The sequence below is a fragment of the Harpia harpyja genome, chromosome 17 (genome assembly GCF_026419915.1).
Source record: "Harpia harpyja isolate bHarHar1 chromosome 17, bHarHar1 primary haplotype, whole genome shotgun sequence".
Classification (NCBI taxonomy): Eukaryota; Metazoa; Chordata; class Aves; order Accipitriformes; family Accipitridae; genus Harpia; species Harpia harpyja.
The window spans coordinates 28,169,979-28,184,782 of record NC_068956.1 but is presented as its reverse complement, the minus strand read 5'-3'; the positions used below and the strand labels follow the sequence as shown (position 1 = coordinate 28,184,782).

At 38.1% G+C, this 14,804-nt stretch overlaps 1 protein-coding gene across 6 annotated transcripts in view; it reads right to left on the bottom strand.

The window, feature by feature from the left end:
• Nucleotides 1-14,804, bottom strand: part of NBEA (neurobeachin) — a 511,508-nt gene that overhangs the window by 364,740 nt on the left and 131,964 nt on the right. For all 6 annotated transcript variants that reach the window (XM_052812195.1, XM_052812196.1, XM_052812200.1 and 3 more), the window contains exon 11: nt 1,788-1,896. In XM_052812195.1, the coding sequence (XP_052668155.1) occupies nt 1,788-1,896 (109 nt within the window). The remainder of the gene's footprint in view (nt 1-1,787; nt 1,897-14,804) is intronic.

Below are 14,804 nucleotides of genomic sequence, written 5' to 3'. Positions count from 1 at the left end.
ATGTTCCAATTACTTTTAATGCTGTAAGTACAGTCTGGCAATATGCAGATTTGTTATTTTTAGAAGTGAAGTCCATTTGTCAGTAATACAAGTTCAGCCTGGATGCTGAGTTTCCTTTGTGTACATCACAATTCACAATAAATAGTCTGCAACTAATAAGAACAAAAATGTTATTTTGAAGTTCAAGTCAGAGAAAAAAAAAGCTTTCTGTCCTCTCTGAAGTATTTGATTACATGCAAATGAGCAACAGATAATTTATAAATAATAAAATTGAGCCTGGCTAGGAAACAAAAGGATTTTCTCCTGCCATGTGTGCCAACTGACTAGAAGCATATACTGAAAAAATAAAATACATCCTTTTGAAAAACTGCAGCTAAGGAGAATATAGCATAAACCCCCCCCGAAAACAGCATATGCTCTAAGAATTATGTTGTGACAGAAATCAGTCAAAATCCTTTAAATATTCACATACCCTGAGTTTAATGATTGTAGCAGGTGTTAATTAGAATAGTATCCAAACTTTTTTTTTTTATTTATTTCACGTACAACATTCTAAATTGATGTATTCAAAGTGCATAAACCATAGTGCTCTATTCAAAAGAAAGGGACTCCATGACAGCTCACTAGCCTGCCTGTATATAACTCCGGTATATAACTTACAGAACCGGAGCTAACAGCTTTGTAAATTCATTCTAGTTATGTCAGAAGAAAACCTACCATTGGAAAAAATCCACCTTAGACTAGTTCTTTGACATTCTAAATCACACTTGCTTAGTACAGAAAACATAGAAGCATAGAAAATAATCTGCTTTTAGGTATTACTTCAGTGAATGTAAAGTCTTTCTACTATAAGAATGTATTTCCCTAGCTGAAAATAACATAGGGAGCAGAATGAGAGAAATTATTTATCATTCATCTCCAAAATTCATATATTTTTAAAGGCGAGATTATCATTATTTAATTTCACCATCGGAGAACACAAAGCTCTGGTCACAACTTCTTCTCAAACGATTGCTGTACTGACCGCATGCTAACAAAAAATACAGTAGCAGATATTCAAGAATGTCAGAGCCATGAGATTCCATCGTAAGAGTATTACTTAGTACAGCTGACAGTAGTTTGTTTTCAGGTTATTAAATCACAATAACAGGGTTTCGTGAGGGCTTTGGGCCAGGAGGCAGGTAACGTTCCTCGGACAAGCATCTGAACTGAACCTCAGCTTTGTAACTGCTCATCACGTCTGAAAACAATCAAGTAAAGGGAATGCCCCTTGCAACTGTTTCTTTCAGAAATGAAATTATTTTACAGTTTTTCTTCTTAAAAACACAGAGCAACTATTTCAACAATTTCAGAACTGAGCCACAGAGGATTAACTTAATTTTTATTAACATACACAAAAAAAGAAATTTAAACCTAAATTATGACATGTCCGTGACATGCTTGTACAAACTGGGAACGAGAGAACTTTCCTAAACAAGACTTTGCGGGACAAAGAGTGGAGAAACACAAATGAAAATACATTAAAGTGATTCACAAACAGATCTAAAGTAAAAGCATAAATTAGACAAACCGGATCAACTCTAGAAAACTGATTCTTTGAATATTGGCATATAAGAGGATAAGGAAGATGAAAAGACTCCTGTACACAACTTATAAATATTACAAATCAAAAATACCTTATATCACAAATACATTTTATTCCACCAGTCCTTTGAGCTAAATGATTGAAAATACCACAATGACAGTAGAAATAGTAAGAACAAAGACAAAAAAACCCCCAAACATACCTTTTCAAGGAGGTAGCCGATGACTAGAAAGCCTTTTCCACCAAGCATTTGCTCTTGCATGGCTACTGAACTCTTAAGAAGCTCAACCAAGAAAGCCAATAGGGTAGCGCTGCATGTAAAGAACAAGCGTTTTTTCAGATTACAAATGTAGAAAAATCAGTCTGTTAACATTCTCAATATTCACCAGCTATTAAGTGAACAGAAACGGGCTTAAAGTGGTGAACAATTCCTTGAAAGAATACAAATCTTACTTTTTCTGTTGACAAATTTCTCCAATGATTGTTCACATATTACAACGGTAGGAGTGGGAGTTCATATTCAAACAGAAGTGCAAAATCATTTTGTCAGCTCTGCTGATTTGACCAGGACTATCCCAGGTTTTAAATATCCAGTCCTGCAGCTTGCAGTTCTAGCCAAAGGTTTTGCAGTTGGAAGAGGCAGGAGATGATGAGTGGGATCCAGCTGACAGTGCTAGAATGATGCAGGCAGGGGCCGTGTCAACCATTTTACCATCCAGACTATGTCAAACAGCAAAATTTGCAGCCACTACGTATATCATCATTCCACACTTTCAGTCCCTAGAGTCACTACTACCACAGAAATGAGGCATAAAATGGCTGAACATGCACGTGGGCAACGATGCCCACCACAAACCACAGTGGAACAACGGCAGGGTGGAGAGCTTCCTTCATACTTTCTCCAGACCAAACATTAGAATAATAGCTAGGCCTGATCAAATAAAGGTTGCGAATCACTTTCATCCAGTTAGGAAAGCACAGAGAGACTCCAGATGCCACAAGGAAATCACCCAGCAGCCCATCCCAGCAGTATCTGTAAGTGAGGTGTTCAGAAAGCACAGTGAGGGGGAAAAAAGTGTTCAGAAAAGGTTACAGTTTAGAAACAGAAGAGATATGAAAGTCTTCAGGGGACAGACTCAGCAAGAAAGTGAAACCGTTATGAAAACCAACGGCGGAAACATATGACAGATCAATGCACCATGGGAAAAAAAATCGCAACTGACTCTTGGGTGGTGAGAGGGAAACAAAAATACGCTCATCTGTTGCTGAAGAACCCAGAAGAAAGGGAGAAAGAAAAAAAACCAAACCGTTTATGACAGAAAGGAAATATTTAAAATGATTTTTCAAATATCTCAAAAAGGTAGATGACAGAAATGCATTGTATTGCATATACAATGCATATATAAAGTCATTATTCCTTTTCTAAAAATAAAATAGGTGTAACAGTTCCTAGCTGTACAGACAAATCTCTGCAACCATGAAAGTTCTCACACAGGTCGTGGGCACAGGCAAGGGTGAAAACTGTGGCTTTTGTAGCTATGAAAACGTGAACTAAAGGAAATGTCCAACCTGCATTTTCTAAAGTTCAACTTTACTTACAGTATCTAGTCAGCTAAAGGTTCACTTGCTCTCCAAATACAATCTTTTACTTTAAATGTTGAGATTGGTTAATCCATGCCAGCATCAAAAAATAATCAATGTGCTGAGGAAAACAAGATTTATTCTATTTGGTGAGCAAGGCCGCCATGCAAAAAGTACACAGTGTAGGCAAAGTACATGCTGTGAACATGAAATAGTGCCTTGTCTTGCTTCATTGTTGAATGGTCACAATAATCAGTCTAAAATCACATACAGAATGCTCCACAGAGTGTCAGCAGTAAAAGAACACAGATAATATCCATTTACAGTACTCCAAAGCTTTTATCAAAACAGCCTGTCAAGCTGTCACATCAACTTCAAACCAGGTTATATGCATCAATTTTTTCTTACCCTGACTGAAAGTTTCTATTGTATTTGTCATCTAAACTAAGATATTCATCATTTTTACTACATGACAATCCATAAGAAGCTCATGTAAAGGGTTGAAGATTTATATTTAGAAACTTCTTTAAAAAAAATTGAATAGGTCAAAGAAAATTCCAGGTAGATGGTGCTTACTATCATCCTTATGAGTAACCGTGTGACTTAGGAGGACAACCCATTATGCATAAAGTTAAGAAACGGCATACGTCTTTGCAGGATTAGGACCTAAATTACAATGAATACTATTAATATTATATTGAAAAGTCAAAAAATATTCTTAAAATGGATTTAAAGGTTGTTGTACCATGAACATGGCACCAGACTTAAGTTTAAAAGGTTCTACTTCCACTTCTGTAAGTGATTTATCAAAAGCCCTTTTCTTTGTATTGCAGTTTATTTGTCTATTCTATGAACTTAGCTGTAAACTCATGGGCTGGACTTAGTCTTATCTCATATTAATACAATCTCTACGCAATTGTTAAAAATTCTGATAGGACTCCGAACAAGTTATGACACACTGACACCCTAACAATAAAGATTTTTTCTCTCTTTACTTCTTTTTAAGTGCACATAAAACCCACCAGTCAACTCAGAAATAATCAGTGGCCAGTTAATATTTAACCATGGCACAGCCACAGAAACATACAAGCTGGTTCTATGCAAGAAAGACTGTTAACAACAAAGTTTATTAATTCAGATGCAGATAGAGCCCAAATATGACGTTTTAGATACCAACCATCGTTACGTGGGGTATGCCTGAATTAATTAATCCTGCCTGCCCACATTAGCCCTGCACGGAGCTACCTTAGCTGTCACCGCAAAGTGATGCCAATGTTTCTAGTTCCAGGAAAATGTGTTAATTCAGCCAACACCTTTGTGAATGAGCTATGCCTCTTCCTCAGCCCAAAACGGCTTTTAGCATCTATCGAACCAGCCATGTAACGGCACCACAAGCCAGCTCTGCAGAGCCAGCTCAGGTCTGCAAGCAGTAACTCTAGCTTCTAATCCTTCTGCATTATCCAAGATTGCCGCCATAAATAACAGAGTTGACTGTAGTATATAGTAATTCAAATCTTGGGATAGCACATGTGAATGCATCATTACACTTTACACCTTCAAGCACATAAAAAATTCCAAGTACCAGAAAAAGCAGCAGTTAAGGAGAACCACCTGGCAGTCACAGAGGCACAATGAAGTTTGAGATGAACACTGTATAGGACCACAGTATTGATAAAAATTAGCACCATAATTAAATGTAAATAGTACTTTGTCCACATCATTATGCAGGAAATAAAGTAATTAAAAGATCTGTAATATTTTAACTGATAGAACTGTGAAATTAAAATGGAAGTGGTTTTGAACTCTCACTGCACGTATAGTACTGAAGCTATTACTACCTGAAGGTGAGGATCAGAGACAGGCAGAAAACAGATTACATGCTCAGTCTGATGTTTTTCAGAAATCTTGCTTACACTTGTTTCCTCCTCCTTTTTTGGAGGAGGAAGGAGGGAATGAAACTGCACTAAATAACAGCTGTTGCACAAAACACTGTTTTTACATGTTATGTTCTCTGTCTTACATACTTTATGGTAGAGAGCATTCAATCTCCCTGAAAAGACCCAACAGTTAACAAGTCTCAGATAAGCCAAAACTTCTCTTTCCCACATGTTCAGACTGACCTCAAGCAAACATTTAAGTGTGTGCGTATGTGTGTATATATATATATAAATCCATACTGACATAATGGATCTTTTCTCCTCAATATTGCCTTCTAAGAATTTAGTCTTCTAGAGAACTGACTGCCTAATTTAGAGGATTGTTTCCAGAACTTTTAACATATTTCTAAGGATAGTCAATTTACGTAGTCATCTTGGCAGCTGAAAATAAAATAAACCTGAAGATTTGAAATATAAAAGTTTTTATCAGCAGAACCAGGTTGCCAAAATTATGCTTTTAAAAAGGTTGCTGTTGACACAGGGGAAATAATATTGATTAGAGGACTGTCTTCTAAGAGGAACAATTTTTCAAACAGAATTTAACAAACTTACCAGTAACTAAAATGCATCGGATTGCTGCAGGGCTCACATTAAACTTGCAAAATTCTGTGCACTGCCATACAAAATTTCTCTCCATTCTTGCCTATTTTCAACTCCCCTAGATACAAAGGCAAATATAAAGGATACTTCAGCCCATTCCTACATCTCCTCTATACCATGCCCTGCCTAGAACAGATCAGTTTGTCTGCAGTGCAGCTAAGATACAGATACACAATGAAAGTATATATGTCAACCAACACTAAATCAGACAGAATTATGATTTCTACTGAAAATATAGTTAATTTCAGGACAAAATTTTCCCAGCAGTTTTCCATTACTAAGAAGCTGAAAAAAAAAGGTTGCAGACCAAAACATGAAGATGCTATATTTCCAATGGTTATGATACTGCTTATTCTATAATTAGCGTATTATAGAGACAGTAAGTCTCTGGAATACTGTTACGTAAAAACCTGAGGATTAATTACATTGTTACAGCATTGCCTGATTTTTCCCTCAAACATACATGTCCCCTGTGAAGACTTAAAAAAAAATTTTTTTTTTTGATAAATAAAACAGGAGCACGGAATTGGTGTTCACAGCATACGCTGTCTGACTGGAAGACGTTCTTAAGGATGCTTTCATGTCTATACATATTTATTATATTTGTGAAGTCCCTACCTTTATAATTCAGACAGTTATTCTTATGATGTGTACTATGAAGTTACAAATACCACCTAGCTTATTTCCTTCATCTAAACATATATAATATAAATAACTATTATGTTTCAATAGTTCATCATTATGTTTCAACATTACAATGTTTCAGCATCACAATCTTCAGTCAACAGTCACGCAATGTTACTCCTTAAATAAAAAATATACTACGGATATTCATAAAAACATCTTCTGTAGATAACAGTCTTCAAAATTCCAAAATATGACACTTCCTCCTTCATTAAAAATAAGAGTAATTACACACATAAATAAATATTTCATTTTCACTGCCCATTTATATCTATGGGAATTTTAAAGAACCTTTTCATATTACACGTAAAAGAAGATCACCATGGAAATCCCAGGTGTACGAAGTCTTCATGCTATGACAATCCCTGAACAAGAAAGAGCCGCCTGTGTCAAATTCTGAATTGACTGGTAGTTCCCACTAAGTGAACAATTACGGTTTTGTGGAGCTAAAATACAGGACAATTTAGACAAACTACTCTTATCACCATCCCTGGAGATATTCAAAAAGCGAGTGGACAGCGTACTCCAGGGCATGGTTTAGGGGGCATGGTTAATGGTTGGACTCGATGATCTTGAAGGTCTTTTCCAGCCGAAATGATTCTATGATTCTATGAAATGAGTTTCTATGACTTCACTTACAAATGAAGCATCCTATTAGGAACATCAGTCATATGTTCAGATAAACTCAGATGACAAAGGCTTTGGAGGAATAAAGAAAACCCTACAAGCCAGGAATTTGTACCACTAGGACAAAAGTGAAATTTGTTTTGGTTTTTTTTTGTTGTTGTTTTATTATTATTTTTTTAAAAATCACTACCTAGATCAATTTCTCTAGTCTACTCTTTCCCATTATAATTTTCTCTGCAAAATTTACCTTAATTACTTTAAGTTTCATCTTGGATTGTGTATTATAAAGTTATCTGGATTGTGCTTTACAAAAGGCACCTTTTATTAAAATAGGCATGTAGCTATAAAGATCCAAGTACGTTGATTAACAACAGATGATTTAACTTGAAGAGGCTATGTAAAAAAGAATGATGCAGGTATTTGTTCTGATTATCTTTGGGAAGGATCCTTTTAAACTAATTTCATTTGTATTTCCAGCTTCTCCAAAATAAGACAAAAGGATCATACGATTAACTCCATCGCAGGCTGTTAAGACGGTAACATTTGAAAACTAATCTTAGCATAAACAGATAAAGTGGTATTAAGGAAAATCATACAAAAACAACTAATGTTTTGTTTTTAAACAAAAATAATCCTAAGATACTTGCCCCTTAACTTCAATTCAAAATACGATACTGGCTGTATCGAGATAAATTATTATTATTATTCATCTGCTGGCTGCCCTTTACATCTCATTGTTAGCAAACAGTTTTAAATGAGTTTGGCTGATTCATTAAGTAATTTGTTACTTCATCAGAGTATTTACTAAACGTTTCATAGTATGGACGTGGAAATCCTCAGGGAGAAGCTTTAGCAATATATTTTGATGCACAGAATATGTGAGATGATCTCCACTTCCTTACTTCATTCCTTCAGGAAGAAAATCAAAGCACAATGGGTAAGCATGGATTTTAGAAACTGTTTTGACTGCACTTACAGTACTGGTTGGGAATACAAAAAGGGATTTTCATCAAGGTCTATTCACCGCTAACGCATGAAATCAAACACTTGTGCATGTTTTAACACAGTCAGTTGCTCTGCTGCTACATTACCAATTACTCATATTAATTCATTCATATTTATGCAGTCATGGCCACTAATGCCTGTGTGCCGCAAGGCCAGGAAGGGTTCCCCTAACCAGGCGGGAGGTAAGAAAAACTCAGAGCAGAAGAGACGCAGACAGATGGTGAGGATGGAGAGGAAATTCCCGTGAGCCACAGCTACAGCAGCTCTCTAAAGTTCTTCTTTAGCTTCCAGCTTAACTACCTTTTTTCTTTCTGTAATCTTGTTAGAGAGAAAGTGGAAACCTACTTTCTTTTCCCTTTTCCACTTCTTTTTCTCATAACATATGATGAGGACAATAAGAGAAGACTACTAAACGTGTTCCATCCAGACTGATGCCACTAACCACCAGTCAAATGAAAAGGTGTTGCGTGGGAGAACCGGAGAGGCAAGTCATTACACACCTGCTTATGGGCATAACATTTTGGGATGCAGACTCCAGTCATAAATTAGCCACCCTTAATAGTTCTGGATCTTCCGGAGTATGTGATGGTACCACAGTTTGGGAGTTTACAAAGGATTTCTACCACATGATCATAGAATCATAGAATCGTTCAGGTTGGAAAAGACCTTTAAGATCATTGAGTCCAACTGTCAACCCAACACCACCATGCCCACTAAACCATGTCCTGAATGATACAGTGACTGTATTTTCATTATAAACTATCGTCCAGGCAGTCTGATTTGGCAAGTCACATTCCTGCTGTCACAGTTTGGGAAGATTCCAGTACAACTGATTTCATCTGAGCACAGCTAGGTTATACTAGAGATGTGAAATTTCAGGTGCAATATTCAGCCTTCTTCCCTTTGAAATGCACGAGGAGAGGGTTATCAGCACCCAACTCTACAAATTCTAAATTGCAGACTGGAGGCAGAGATGGACTGGGACCTTGGCTTACCATCAGAGGCACAAAGGTAAATGCAACAACCTCAGGAAGGATGACTTTTGTACCTACTCTCAAGTTTAAATACCTGGGCTGGCTGTGGCGAAGAAGAAAATTCTTGGAAGACAGTAGGAGAGGACAGGTTAGGTAGGCAGGATGCTGTGGTGGTGCAGCCCTCCCTCCCCGGGCCACTCTGAGATCTCAGGATAAGCCATGCATGATTTGGGGAAACCTCCCTTTGTGCTGTTATCTGAATTACAGGTACTTTTGGGTGCCAGGCACTCTTTGGCCACACCTGGGCCATCTGCTGCCTGAATTGTATATCAGAATGATCGGCACGAATTGTGGCCAGAATGTAAAATAATGACCAAAGCCAATCGCCTCGAGACCCTATAAACAGCGATCCAAGGGGAGACCTTTGGAGCTGTCTGGGATTGCAGCGGGATGTGTGACCCAGTGTCTCCCCCTGAGCTGGGACGGACACCTCTCGGGTGGATTTCATGAGGGTTGAGAGATCGTCCGTCAACGATTTTGTGAGGACTTAAAAGGCCTGCTTTTGCGAGGTTCGCTGACCAGCCGTTGAATGCTGGCACATAAAAGTGAGTAATTCACGAAACTCACAAAAGGGAAATTTTAATCATAGGTTAACCTCTCGGGGGGGGGTGGGGGGGTGGGGTGGTAAAATTTGGTTCAAAACTGTTTTATCTGTGCGTCTGCATTTGCAGTTTGGTTCAGAACTATTTGTCTGTGTGGTTCAGAACTGTTTTATCTGTCTGAGCGTGTGTGTGATTTGATTTAACCTCCATCTGTGTGTGCAACCCTGCTGGAAGTTTCAGGTGATCCTTGCCATTTTCGAATCTTTAACTAAGTCGCAAATTTGATTGTAACAAATTCCATTGAATCACCTGTTAAATTGGCTCATGATTAAGTACTGTTAAAATCATACAACCTAATCTTGTGATCTATCTCAAAAATATTAATAAATCCTAAATTGCTGCTAAACCAAAGCCGTGCAACAAAATCTCATTCGCAACAGATACTCCTTGGCATTCATCTTATTTGCTACCATGATCTTAAAGATAAATTCAATTAAACTAATGACATTAATAAGAATTATTGGAAACTCACAGTTTTTTCATGTTAAGATAATAAAAATATCAAGACATCAAATTGTATTTCTTATCAAGCTGTGCTATTTCCTATCTGTGGAAACTGATAGGAAAACTGTCTATTTCCTAGCAAACTATTCATCTATCAAGAAGCAGATGCAGCAACAGTACTAGTTACAGACAGGAACACCAAAAGGCATCATCTGAATATAAAAAATACTAAAAAATATTAGTACAAGATATTAATCGATCAAAGCAAAACACACAAAACATTCACAGGAAAAGATGAAGAACAGGAGTTGAAATATTACTGTTGTCCCCCCTCACCAATGTTTTCATTTCACTCACACACACTCACAATAGGTGGGCAATATACTCTGTTAACAGGACTACCTATATTAAAGAGTGAAAATAATGTCAGTAATAAAACTGACTGAAAAGATGCCTACATTTACTTTGCCACAAATTTTAGGTGGGTGTATATATCACCTTTAAGAAAGTTAAGGTGGGCCTAGGCACAGCATTTATTGAGTATGATAAACAGTAAAAGTATTTTTAATTTGTATTGTATAGTGTATGCGCTCTAGCAAACGCAGTTAGTAACTTCTAGAATAAGTATATAAAAGAATTCTTGGAATGACTTCATCTATTTAAGCAAACAGCTACAGCTCTTCTACTTTCAAATATTTTCCCAGTCTGGTACAGTCCAAAGCAACAATCTCATCCAAATTAATACTTGTTATTTATTCTGTGACGGAATTGGGTCAGTGCCAAAGACTGTGCACCCAACACCCTGTCAGAATCAGTCTGTAAGTCAGTGCTCAGCAGACCCAAATGAGTTCAAAACCACACATGAGAGATCACAAGAGAAGAAAGCAAGTCCTTCCTATCATGTTACCCATATAGCATAATCAAAGGTAATAACAACAGTAGCATAACAGAAAAAAACACTGTATTGGGTTTGTGTAGCAAGGTTTTGGTAGCGGGTGGGCTACAGGGGTGGCTTCTATGAGAAGCTGCTAGAAGCTTCCCCCGTGTCCGACAGAGCCAATGCCAGCCGGCTCCAAGACGGACCCGCCGCTGGCTGAGGCCAGTCCATCAGTGACAGTGGTAGTGCCTCTGGGAGAACAGATTTAAGAAGGGGAAAAACCTGCTGCACAACACTAGCCGAGGAGAGGAGTGAGAAGATGTGAGAGAAACAACCCTGCAGACCCCCAGGTCAGTGAAGGAGGAGGAGGAGGAGATGCTCCAGGCGCCGGAGCAGAGATTCCCCTGCAGCACGTGGGGAAGACCACGGTGAGGCAGGCTGTCCCCCTGCAGCCCAGGGAGGTCCACGGTGGAGCAGATCTCCACCTGCAGCCCGGGGAGGACCCCACGCCGGAGCAGGGGGATGCCCAAAGGAGGCTGGGACCCCGTGGGAATCCCACACTGGAGCAGGCTCCTGGCAGGACCTGTGGCCCTGTGGAGAGACAGAGGAGCCCACGCTGGAGCAGGTTTGCTGGCAGGACTTGTGACCCCGTGGGGGACCCACACTGGAGCAGGCTGTGCCTGAAGGACTGCAGCCCGGGGAAGGGACCCACGCTGGAGCAGTTCGTGAAGGACTGCAGCCCGTGGGAAGGACCCACGTTGGAGAAGTTCATGGAAGACTGTCTCCCGTGGGAGGGACCCCACGCTGGAGCAGGGGACGAGTGAGGAGTCCTCCCCCTGAGGAGGAAGGAGCAGCAGAGACAAGGTGTGAGGAACCGACCCCAGCCCCCATTGCCCGTCCCCCTGCGCTGCTGCGGGGAGGAGGTAGAGAAAATTGGGAGTGAAGCTGAGCCTGAGAAGAAGGGCTGGGCAAAGAGAAGGTGTTTTAAGTTTTAGTTTATTTCTCATTACCATACTCTGATTTGACTGCTAATAAATTAAGCTAATTTCCCCAAGTCAAGTCTGTTTTGCCTGTGATGGTAATTGGTGAGTGATCTCTCCCGGCCCTTATCTCGACCTGTAAGACTTTCTTTATATTTTCTCTCCCCTGTCCAGCTGAGGGGGAGAGTGATAGAGAGGCTTTGGTGGGCACCTGGCATCCAGCCAGGGTCAAGCCACCACAAGCACTCTATATTTCTTTTTATTACGTAAACACCTTATTGACCTAAACAGCTACGTTTTCTATTCTAACCAGAGTACTGAAAAGCAGGATAAAAAGTAGCAGTCTTGGCGTTCAAGTTGATGGACCACTCTTCTGAATAGCAGGTGCATCTCTTAATCTAAGAAAACATACTTAAGATATGAACTCAGTTTCCATTCTTTTAATTTCAGTGTATGAGAGCATAAGAATCTATACAGTGCTTCAAAAGCAGAATTGTAGATGATTTCAATATTTCATTGGTCTCATGGAAGATGTAGATAAGGCACAAAGGGATATACATATTACAGGAATAAAGAACATGTAAAAAGAATACCATTAAACCACAAAGTTGCTATATTCATATTGGCCTGCTTTAGGATTTAAAATTTTATTTACAATTAATCTATTAATTTAGAAAAGATTAAAATTGTAAGTGGATCAAGACGATTAAAAAGCAAGGTGTTTCCTCATAGTCCTGTTAACAACCCCCTTCTAATGTTAAAAAAAAAAATTATACAAATAATTGAGAAACTTGAACTTATCAAACAGATTTTGATATGTGCAGGAGAGAAAGAGGTGAGAAGGATTCAGAAAGGTAATTTGGAAACCTAGGACACTTACACTGGGGTATCAAGCTATTTATATTTCCCACCTCCCAGGAACACATTAAGACAAAAGGCAGCACAGCTATTCAAGGGAGAACTTCTGTCCCCCACTTGGCCACCAGAAAGAAATAAATTCTACAGCCATAGTAAGCCTTTACAAACATAATGGTCTACTGTCATCAAGCATCACCTGGACCTTTTCTTTTTTTTTTTTTTTTTTTGGCAAAGTGGCATGAAGATTATCTGTTTGTAAAAATACATAGATTGTAACGGCTGAATGCCAACTACTTTTCCGAAACAAGTGGTGCAGCCCTCTGTTGCTGTTGTAGATACATTTTTGTAGGTAAGACAGGTATAAATAAGTATCAGATACAGTTCAACAACTGCATTTTGGAAAGGAACAAATAAAGAGAGAACAGTCTAAAAAACAAGGGGAAAGAAGGAAAGGACTCAGTAAGTATACTTTTTCCCTTATTCTACTCCACAAATGAATCTTAACCGTAGCCCTGTTTTTCCTGTTTAGCCCCCTTTCCCCATTATTTCCTTTCTTTGTCCACAGAAATCTTTTATTCCTTTATTTGCCTACTTCCTTGTTCACTTAAACTATTATTTTTCTCAATATCTACATCCTACTAAATTAAATATAAGAAAATAATGCACATACACCAAAACTATGGTAATTCAACACTTAAGTAACATCTCACCAAGCAGCCATTTGTTTAAAAATCTTTTGAATATGTTTTTGAGTTAGGATCACATCTTCTTGTATTATGCATTTGTACAATCATATAGCATAATGAATCACAGATCTCTTTTTAGAATATAATCTAATTATAAAAGAAATGCATTCATTTATTCAAGAACAACTTTTTTTTCCTACTTACAGTTTAACTAACTCCAGAAACGTTCTGTACATTTTAAATTGAACTTTATGAATGTTCTCACCCACTGGAAAGACCACACACTTGGGAAGAATTAGTCTTTATCTCGACTTACAAAACTTAACATTATATTAGCTTTCCCATTTTTAAACAGACCTAGTTACTGCTTTATCATTTATTACAGACTCAGTTCATTAATGAATTTAACATATATTTTATTCATATGTATGGGCACATACACACATGATCTTCCTTAAATTGGAATAAACCATTTTTGCCTACTGCTGTGCCAGTAAATAAAAACATACAAGGAATTTTTTTTCCAAATTTATTTCAAGCCAAGCATTGTTTTTTCTATTCCCCTTACTTCACAAGACTTCAATGAAAAGTACATACCGGAAAACAGACTACAAAAAAGTAAATATCCCACGTGAGCCAATACACAACTAGCTTTTCAGTCTTTAACATTGACGGAAATAATTGCACCACTATACTGCTTGAAAGTAGACTGTGATATTACTTCTAATATTGGACTAAAATATTCTCTTGAAAGACATTAACTTTTCACACTACAGAAACAAATAAAAACCAGCAGCCATCTTAGCTACATATATTTGCCTTACCAAAGGGGAAAACAGATGGCTGACAAAACGTCACCAAATTGATTAATTTCTTAAATTAGATTGAGGCAAGTGACCTTTCACGAGAAATTATACCAATGTACCACTTTCAGTTAAATTTTTCAAAATTGTCAGCCATTTTAGCAGTATTTAATTATTTTTCAGTTAACTAATTATTACTGAACTATCTAATGCAATAGGAAATATCCACAATAACTAATAGCAGAGTAGGAAAATAAGCCATGTACTCTGAATTACGCACCTATTTTATAACTTTATGCAAATACAAGAGTCAGCTTATGCTGCCCCTAAACACTGTTTTCTAGCAGGTTTTGGTTACGTACCACCCTACGGAGAAACGCCGTACCAGTTCTTCAACGTTACCTTTTTGGTTGTGTTACCGCCAAAGGTTTAGACCGCAGACTTTGTTCTGACAAGGTTAGACACCTTGTGCTGCCACTAGCCTGCCCTGACAAGGAGGTG